Source organism: Nannospalax galili, unplaced genomic scaffold (assembly GCF_000622305.1).
Source record: "Nannospalax galili isolate Female #2095 unplaced genomic scaffold, S.galili_v1.0 scaffold126, whole genome shotgun sequence".
In the NCBI taxonomy this organism is placed as follows: domain Eukaryota; kingdom Metazoa; phylum Chordata; class Mammalia; order Rodentia; family Spalacidae; genus Nannospalax; species Nannospalax galili.
The window spans coordinates 1,569,491-1,580,127 of NW_008355275.1; the positions used below are offsets into that span (position 1 = coordinate 1,569,491).

Genomic DNA, 10,637 nt, shown 5'->3' on the forward strand with positions numbered 1-10,637 from the left:
ATTATAGGCATGCAGAATATACCATGCCCAGCAACTTTTTTAACTGTAGGAAAGCATATGTAATATAGTTATCATGCTAATCATGGTTAAGTGTCTAGTTTATTTTCATGAAGCACATTCACATTGTTGTGCTGCTGTCACCAACATGCATCACGAGAGCATTTTCATCATATGAAGTCAAGACTCTGCACCCATTTAACAGTAACTTCCCATTCCCTCCTTCCTGCAGGCCCTGGCAACCTCCATCTTACATTTTGTCTTTATGAATTTGTGCCTTATATAAATGGAATTGCATAATGGCTGGGTTTTGTATGTCTAGCTTCTTTTACTTAGGGTTCATGCATGTTGTAGCATGTAGCTGAATTACCTTTATTCTTGAAAGTGAATGATGTTGAATTGCATGCAGATAGCACACTTTATGAAAGGGCATTTGGAATATTACCACTTTTTGACTTTGAGAAGTAATGCTGCTATGAGCATTGGAATTACAAATACCTGTTCAAGCCTCTGATTGCAGTTCTTTTAAGTATACACCTACAAGTGGATCATCCCACTCGTGATCCAGACCAAATGATAATTCTATGATAATTCTTTGAAGAGCTGTGCCTATGTAATCCCTGAATCAGTCATGGAAACTCCCCACACCTCATCTGTAAAACAGAGATATTAAAAGCACCTCTGTTAGGGTGATCTAAAAATTAATCCACAGGAAGTGGTGGGCTTCAAAGCTGGGCACATGGCAAATGTTCACTGGTGTTGACTAGATGTTTAATCTCATCTTCTGAAATTGAGAGATTCAAACAAAAATGACCATTAAAAACACTCTCATGGCTCAAAAACCCATGATCCCACCATGAAATTATTTTCCTGTTGGGATGCCAGAAGCTCTCAGAGTAGATGTTAGGGAAACACCCTCTTCATGATTCTCACACAACTCCACCCCTGCCAAGAAGCCCAATTTCCATAGCTCTCCTTGGAATGTGCTAACACATCCCATTCTAAAGAACATCTCATTTTCCTGGCTGCTCCTCCTCCTTGTTCTCTACATTCCCTGTCTTAGCTGGTTGTTCCTGCCCGCTGACTATCTGCACTTCCCATTATCCTCCCTACTTGCATTTCCGTTCATTCCCCACAAGCTAAAGTCTGTTAGAAGTGACATTTGTGAAGTGATCCATATTAAGGTTTCATTTCCCCAGAGCCCCATATTTTCAGTGAGGTTTTCCTCTTAGGCAGAGTCCCGCTGGCAGTGCAGCTGCTGTCTGCTACAGTCTGTGGAGTTGGGTTTCCTCCTCACACACTGTTTATATTGGGTTTATCACTTGGCTCCATGTTAGCTTCTCCTCCTCCAATATGTATCACATGCCCATGAGCAACAACAACCTCCCTCCCCTCAAGGACCATCTCATTGGGTGTTCACATTCCATATACTCTTTTTAGAAAAGTAATTAGAGGAACTGTGCTTCCAAGCATCTCTTGACAGGGCCAGGGAGTAGACTCATTCCCTACAGGAAGAAATATTTTCCTTCTCCACACTTCCTTCTTTCTTGAGTTCAACAACTGAAGTATTCGTGCTAAATACATGAAGTTCCTGTCTGGTTCAGTCAGCAGCTTGGCTGACAGAGAACCTCACACCCTCCCCAAAACTTTTCCACAGCCAAAGGTAAAAGAGATTCTTAGGTCAACATAAATGGATTTTTCAGACCCTGGGCAGTTGAGCTTTGTTTTTTAACTTTTAGCGAGTGGAGCTGTCTCATTTGCCACGTCACAGAAAGGCAGTGGGGGCATGTTAGGACCAGCTTGGGGGTCTGATGGACTGACCCCTAAAGTTGAGCAGGAACCAGGAGTCTGTGGAGTGGGTCTAGGCCACCACACCCTGGAGATTTGCATCCAAAAGGCAGAGATGGAGTGGGAAGGAGTCACCCTAAGTGTTTAGATGCTTGGATTATAAGCAACCCCCACCCCTCCCCACCCCTAAAAGGGCTTCTTCTCCATTATTGTCTTTGGGCTGTTCAAGTTGTCATCGAGGTAAATTTTGGATGAGACCCACTCACCATCTTTAGACATTAAATCATGAAAGAGGATTTAATTGGGCACAGGCAGACTCTTGTAGATGGAAATTATTAACCAAAGTGTGGAGGGGGAAAGCATCTTAAGGCTGTGTTCTTATTTTCTACACCAGGCCATTGCATTAGCAGCACCCACGTCTGGGTCTTTCTCAAGTACCAGCAGTAGCTGGGCACCTTCCTAAGAGCACAGAGGACAGTCAGCCAGTGTAAAAGGGAGACAGGAAGGGCTCACAGGTGCCCTGCTTTACACCTCCACCCCCACCCTTGCAAATCTCAGCTGTGCTCTTCTGGTGAGGTCTTACCTTCCCTCCTCACACCCTGCCCACCCAGCCTCATTTCCAGGCATCTCACCTCTCCACCTCCACGCTTCACTTCTCCCCTCCAGGCATCTCCTCAGCCCTTTCCCCTCCAACCTCACACCTTGCCCCTTCAGCCTCACCTCCTCGTAGCTTAAGGCACTTCTCTATCCTAACACCTCTCCCCCGCTGGCCTCACCTCCTCACCTCACCGTTCCAGCCATCTAAACCAAAGGATGCTAAGAAGTCCCTACCAGGGACCGTTCTCAGACCTGCCATTCCCTGACTTCTCACACTGGGTCAAGAGGCTGCCAGGAGCCCTGTCCTGTGCCCAGAGTGCTGTATGTTCTGAGTGGAGCAATTGTGTTGGGGTCTGCTCTGAAGAGTTCCCACCGTGAGACCTACCCAAACAGAGCTCACAGCAGGTATGCCCACCCAATCCTTGCTCTTCATCCCTGCAGGAGTGCTTTTCCCGAGGAAACTTCGCTTTTGCAAATCAGAGCCTGTAACTCACAGAATGGAATTCCCTGAGCAATAGGATGCCTTATAAATAAATTCAGGAACCCTCTCTCCCTTCCTGAAATAGTCCAGTCCCCCAATTAGGGATGACAAAACCTTATCCCGCTCTCAGGGAGGACAACAGACACTCCAGAGCTACCAGCGAAGCGCTCCAAATTTTCACTGGAGCAGCCGCTTCCCTGTCTGGCGCCCCATCAGACCCCAGGAGGATTCCAGAACAACACGCACAGTACCTCTGGGCAAGGACGAGATGAGAAGGAGCTGCAGGAACGCCAGCCCCAACTGCGTCCACCGGTCCAGCTCCATCGTTCCCGCAGCGCTGCCAAGTGCCTGAGTGAGAACAAGGACAAGGAGCACGGGGGGCAGGCTCTGGCTCTTGCAGGGACCTCCCCAAGCCCCAGCTGAGCCGGAGCTCCGGTTTCAGCTCACCAAGCTCTCCCACCCTCAGCAAGGGGAAACCACCTTCGGCCAGAGCGACGTCAGCCCAAAGCTCTCCTCTCTCAGCAGTCTTAACCCTTGCGCGGCCGGGGAGGTGTGGCCACGCGGGGAGGCCCGGGGTGGGGGGAGCAATCAGGTACCAGGACCACCTTGGTATCGCTGGACGTCTGTGGTCACTTTCTGGGTTGAGGATGAGCATAGAGATGCGTGACTGGCAGCACCTGGCTGGGAGTAGGAGGGGTTGTAGGGCTTGTCAGGTGAAACCAGAAGCTATTCTTAACCCAACCACTCCGTACCATTCAGGAGCCTGAGATGGGAGACTGGGGTTCCAGGCTGCGATGGGAGGCTGAAAGAGGAGGTGGGAATGGGGGGCTGAATGGGAAGCTGGGATGCGAGGCAGGGACAAGTGTTAGTTGTACTGGCCAGGTGGAGTCAATTTAGAAGGGTGGCCTTGAGGCTGGCAAAATGGCTCTGTGTGTAAAAGTGCTTGCCTGTTCAAGCTTGAGGGCTTGAGTTAGATCCCTGGTACCCATGGGTGGAAGGAGAGAACCGACTTCCTCTGCCCTCCATACAATGTCCTCCATTGCATACATGCAGGGACACACACACACACACACACACACACACACACACACACACACACACACACCGTGATGGGAGAAGCAAGGAAACCTACCTGTCTTCCTGTCCTAACACTCCTCTCCTCCCAAGCTCTGTTTCCCTTCTCCTGCTCCCAGCTACTGAAGTTTGGAAACTATTTTCTTTGCAATTACAGACTGCTGGGGAAAATTCCTGGTCTTTCCATAAGGCCCATGATGATTAGTTAATGCAGCAGCATAATGTACTTCCCAGAACATGCAGGCAGGACCCTACACTGGGGCAAGAGGACCCTTGAGAGTTCATCTCATCTAAGGTCACATAGTAAGAGCCACAGCCAGGGTCTGAGCCTGACTCTCAAATCCAGAGGCTAAAGCCCTAACCACTATGCTATATGCGGTTACAGGTACTAATATAAAGGCATGCTTAGCCATTATAGTCAGGATGTATAATTGGTTATGTTTTATGGATGCAGATAGATTCAGATGTCAAATGGCTTGCAGTGATCTCACTGGGCTGGAAATAGCAAAGCAAGACATACTCAGGTCTAATATAGAACTGGGGCTCTGGGCTATGCCTGTGCTGCTTTGTAATCTTAAATTTAAAAGCAAAGTTATAAGACGGGTGATTCTTCCAGGCCAGGACTAATGAGAAAGGCAGGATCTCCATCCATGGAGGAGAATGTGGAAGGCTTTGTAGAATGGAGGCTGAACCTGGTCAGTTCCACTTGGGAAACAATGAGTATTTATAAACCAATACCATAGTTTATTTATTCATTTCCCCAAAGTGTCTATGGTGAGGTAATCCATCAAATGCATTTTTAAATGGCTTAGATAGGAGATGAATGGATGGATAGATAATAAGTAGATTAGCTAGATTATTGATAGATGATAATGAGGTAGATGATAGTGAATGGATGGACAGATACATAGATACATAGATATATAGATAGATGCTATATGATGGATGGATAAATAATTGATAATGGGTAGATTAGATAATAGATGATAGATGACACCTATAATTGATAGTGTTTTACTTTGCTTTCTGTTGCTGTGATAAAACACTTGACCAACAGCATCTTGGGGGTAAGGGTGTCATAGCTTATAGGTTATAGTCCACCACCAAGAGAAGTCAAGGCAGGAGCTCAAGGCAGGAGCCTGAAGCAGAAATCATAGAAAACACTGCTTACTGGCTTGTTTCCTGACTCACTGCTCAGACAGTAGTAAAAAATACAGGCCCAACCACCTGCCCAGGGATGGTCCTTACAAAGTTGGTTGGACCCTCCTACATCAATTAGCACTCAGGAAAATGCCCCACAGACATGCCCACAGGCCAATCTGAGGGAGGAAATTCCTCAGCCTCTCTTCCCAGGTGTGTCAAGGTGTCAACCAAGATTAGTCATCACAGACAGACAAATGAGGGCTGGAGATGGCTCAGAGGTCAAAAGCATTGACTGCTCTCGCAGAGGACCTGGGTTCGATTCTCAGCACCTACATGATGTTTAACAACCCTCCTTAACTCCAGCTCCAGGGGATCTGATGCCCTCTTCTGACCTCTGGGGGCATTGCATGACATGGATGCACTTCTGTATACACATACTCATACACACAGAACAAAATTTTTTTAAAAGACAAATGATAGATGGATGATTGATGATAGACAGACAGACAGACAGAGCCCACTGGAGAGGATGAGGATGTCTGTGGGGTTTAGATGTGGCAGAGAACAGGGACTAAGTATGAAGGTGGCCAGGGTGACTGAATCTTATCCTCTAGTTGTCAGAGTGCCTTGGGATTTAGGTACTGGGCCCAAAGCAAAGCCCCAGGAAGACAAGTCACCCTAGATTACCTATGAAGTCTTGAAATAAGGAGCAAGCCATGGAAGTAGAAGGGAAAAGAAGACAGAGATGACTCAAGGGAGGGTAAACACCAGGGCTCAGCACAGTTTGGAAGGACAGTAGCCATGACACAGGACTACACTTTCTCCACTCAGGGAGCTGCGGGTGATTCCTGCATCAGGACTACTGGGGAATGCAGAGTCTCCATCCATGGAGGGGATCAGGGACAGCAGAAAAGAGACTGGAAGAGCTTGGCCTTCAGAGACCTGCGTTCAAATCCTTGCTTCTGGCTCCATGATAAGCTAAGCCTCTCTCCCAGTCTCAGTCTTCTATATAAAGTGGACACAGTGATCAAACCTATTTTGAAGACTTGGAAAAATCTGAGATTATACATGCAAGGCCATAGCACGGCCTAGCACATGCTGACTGCATGATCGGTGTTAGCCATTGTCCATACTATCTGACTAACAGCTAACAGGACCATTATTTTCTTTCCTCTGCTTCCATCCCTCCAGTACTCTCAACACCAATACCCAGGAACCTCATTCCCCAGTGGCTGCACATACACACACACACATACACACACACACACACACACACACACACACACACACACACAGAGAGCAGGCTAGGCTCTCGGTATAGAACCTGAAACATAACAGAACATGCTACCCAGGGTGCCACTCTGGCAGCAAGTTTAAACTGAAGGTAATCAAATCTAAGACAAGCTTCCTGGCCTACCCGTCTGCCTGACCCTATTTATGAAGGCATCCCTGTGAGGAGGAGAGGGAGAAGTTACTCACTATGACCTTTACCAGCCCAGAGGAATTGACATACAAATCTCACTAACACTTGTCTCCCAACAGATCCCTTATATATTTATGCCATCCCTCAATTTATTGTCCTGGAAGCTCAAAGTCCTTATTCTTTGTCTGGTCACATCTCTACAGGTGTATCGTTCTGTTAAAATGCTCTAAAAGCAACAGGTGTAGTAGTGTACTCTTGTAATTCCAACCCTGGAGAAATAAAGGCAAGAAGATCTCTGTGGCTTGCTGGCCAGCCAGTCTAGCCTAATTGGTGAGCTCCTGGCTGATGAGAGACCCTGTCTCAAAGAAGGTAAACAGCATTCCTGAGGATAATACCTGAGATCTTCCTCCAGCCTCCATAGGCAGGCACACATACACGCATATGTGCATCTGCACATACATATGCATGCAAACACACATTTGCATTTAAGAAAAAAGAGATGGCTCTTCCAGAGGACCTGGATTCAGTTCCCAGCACCCAAATGGTGGCTAATACCCATCTTCAACTCCAGTTCAAGGGAATCTGATGCCCTCTTCTGGCATCTGCAGGCACTAGGCATTGTCTTGGTATGCTTAACATATGTGCAGGCAAACTACTCATATACTCATACATATAAAATTAAAAAATCTTTTTAAGGAAAGAAAAAAAAGGCTGAGGGCCTGGAGAGATGTTTGAGGGGTTAAGAGCACTGACTGCTCTTGCAGAAAACCCAGGTTCTGTAACTACATTTCCATGGAATCCAACTCCCTCTTCTGACCTTCATGAGCATCACATGACAGGGGGTGGTGCACTTACAAACATGCAGGCAATACATACACATAAAATAAAAATTATAAATAAAATATGAGAAGCCTTTTTTTCTAAAGGTAAAAGGAAAAGAGACGTGCCATGCAAGGTAGCACACACTTTTAATCCCAGAGGGTAGAGGCCGGTAAATCAGTGAGATAGAGGCCAGCCTGGTATACATAGAGAGTTCTAGACCAGCTGGGGCTTCCAGGAGACTCTGTCTCAAAAAATCAAAGAAAAGAAACAGGAAAGGAGACACCCTAAGTTCCCACCACCATCTGTGAGTTCCTCAACACTGGGCCGTATGTATGAGTCATGCATACATTTGACTTTCTTTTATTAATCTGTCTTTTGCTAGTCTGATTTATAGGGCTCTGGTCAAAGAACCTAAGACAGAAGAAAAAAAGGTTTGGGTTTTTTTTTTTTTTTCCTTCCCTATAAAACTGATTGGCTGCATTCTAAAGAAGTCCCTGGTTGTGGGACTTCGCTTCTCTGGGTTCGAGGACTGAAAACAGAACCCCTGACTTCTGTTTCTGGAATCCATAGGCATTGCATGCTAGTTGTGCCACTAATTTGAATTTGAAAATTTCCTTGGGCTAAGGAACTTGAGAAAACATTCAAAGGAGCGTGTACATTATGTAGAAAATTGAAAGCAATGAGCATATTATTCTGTAAAATGTCCCAATGACCCCTGTGCTGGAAGAGGACCAGGGAAGCTATGACGTTGATATAGGAAAGTCGGTATGAGCCACCTAACTCTGTAAAACTTCTGCTTTCCTGTAGCAGCCTCTGTTCCCATTATATCAGCACAGCTTTTTATATTTTTATTTTATGTGTATTTTATGCATTAACTGAATGTGTGTACATGCACCCCTGTTATACAATGCCTGAGGAGGTCAGAAGAGAGTATCAGATCCCTGGAACTGGAGTTACGAACATGTGGGTACTAGCCACCATGTGGGTGCTGGGAATCAAACCCTGGTCTTCTGCAAGAGCAGTCAATGCCCTTAACTGCTGTGCCATGTCTCCAGCACAGCACAATTTCTAATACTGATTAGTTTAGTATTGTTCTAAATCATTGTGATGGTTTGTGTGAAAATGTCCCCCATTGACTCCAGGTATTTGAACATCTTGTCCCCAGCTGGTGGAGCTGTTTTGGGAGGCTTTAGGAGGTGTGGCCTTACTAAAGGAAGTGTGTCACTGGGGGTGGGCTTAGAGAGTTCTTAAGCCTTGTCAGATCTCCAGTCATGCTCTACTTCCTGTGCCTGTTTGAAAATGTGGGTGCTTTGTTTCCTGCTCCCACCATCTCCTTCCATCTTCTGCCACCATCCCTCCCCACCATGATAGACTGATCCCTCATCTATCTAAGGGTAAATGAACTCTTCCTTCTTTAAGTTTCCTTGGTTAGGGTTGTTTTATCACAGCAACAGAAAAGTAACTAATACAATCAGGTCCTCTTAACTGGGGAGTATCATGGAGAAAGGGTTTTAGAAGGACTTAGAATGTTTCAAAATTATATGCAAATATTTTGCCCACAGTCTTTCAGAGGATGAAGGAGGAGCCAAAGCCTTCTTCAAAGCCTCACCTACAAACTTTCAACTATTTTAGACATGAATTCATAAGGTAAATTTTGAAATTTTGATTAAATGGGTTTTTTAGGTTTAGGGAAAGTCGTTTTGTACATATAAACAATTGTTGAGTTCAGGCTCACAATGGATATTTGCAAGACCTTCACCCTACCTCTAAAAAATAATATTCCTGACTTAGCACTGACTCGATCATGCTGCCCAGTGTTGATTCCTAAGGGACCCTTTGTGACCAACGGACACCTGGGCATGTTACTTCACCTATGATGATCTTACTTCACCATTTGTTAAGTGAGAATAATGCTACCTGCTCCCATAGGGTTGGAGAAAGAACTCAGAACAGTGCCTAAAATGGAAGCATTCAGTGAACATTAGTGACTTCCATGATTCATTTATTTTATTTATTTATATATTTATTTATTGTGTGTGTATGATGTGTGTGCATGTGTGTGTGTGTGTGTGTGTGTTCTCACATACATGTGAAGGTCAAAGGACAACTTTCAGGAGTTGGTTTTCTCCTCCTGCCATGCAGGTTCTGGGGATTGAACTCAAGTCCTCAAACTTGGCAGCAAGCACCTTTACCCACTGAGTCATCTTGTCTGCCCAACTTCCATGATTCTTATTGAACATCCCAAGTAGGAATAAATTCCAAGTGTAGCTATGGATGAGAAAGGTAGAATTGTATGCTGGGAAGTAGGAATAACAGGTAGGGTTAAAGATTATCATCTCATAATTAACACTCAAAATTCAACAATGGGCTAGAGTAGATGCACTTAGGCTACCCATTTAATGAAGAGTCATAATATGCATTAATTTTCCCATGAAAGGATGAGGCCCTTTAATAACAAAAGCTGTCCTCTTGTCAGCTGTACCAAGAGGCTGATTACCAACAGACACTGAGGGAGAACTGGCAGAGAGGACTATCTTCGTGAATGTCCTTGTGAATGCCAATAGTCCTCCAGTGTCCAGGCTCTAGTTTCTGCAGACCCTCAGCTAAACACTAACACACTCTTAGAAACCCAGAGGAATGAGGGCTGAGTAGAGGTGTCTGTGAATGGAGTGAGGCTTCCCAGACTTCTATAGTTAAATTTGGTTTTCATCAGCTCCACAAAACACTAAGTTCAAGTCAAGCAGGACTAGAGATGGAAAGGGGAAGGAGTGTGGAAAGACAAAGGGCCTTCCACCAGAGCCTGCTATGACCCACCCCATGGTGGAAGCCACGAGCCCCAAGCCTTGAGCCCTAATGAATTCCAGCTGTTCACCTACCTACAGAGCAAGCAGCCGAGTCCTGCCTTCAGCTGTGGCTCAGCTCCACTCCCTTCCCACTGGAAGCCAGGCAAGAGGATGGTGACTCTGTGGTTGTTTCTCTGGCCACATTTTTCTGGCTTCGGGTCATTCCTGCAGATTGCTGAAAGCTCGCAAACTTTTCCTGCTTCATGTTGATGTGCTCCTAAACTACTTGGGGAGATCTGGTCCTAACTCCCATCTGTTTATTTATAAACTCCAATTAAAAATTAAAGTTAGCTGCTATGTACCGCTTTACAAAAACACTAGCAAAAGTTTGGCCATGATCCAATTGCCTGGCTGAAGAGCTAAAAATAGTTGAGCCTTTTAGATGTAAACACAGAACACAGCAGATGCAAACACAGAATACAGTAGATGTAAACACAGAACACAGTAGATGCGAACACAGAACACAGTA

General features: G+C 45.6%; 1 protein-coding gene across 1 annotated transcript in view; it reads right to left on the reverse strand.

Moving 5' to 3' along the window:
• The window catches only part of Pamr1 (peptidase domain containing associated with muscle regeneration 1), a 109,279-nt gene extending 105,925 nt beyond the window's left edge, over nucleotides 1-3,354 (reverse strand). The window contains exon 1 of the mRNA XM_008852380.3: nucleotides 3,115-3,354. Within this exon, the coding sequence (XP_008850602.1) occupies nucleotides 3,115-3,187 (73 nt within the window). The 5' untranslated portion in view covers nucleotides 3,188-3,354. The remainder of the gene's footprint in view (nucleotides 1-3,114) is intronic.
• Between the last annotated feature and the right edge of the window lie 7,283 nt (nucleotides 3,355-10,637).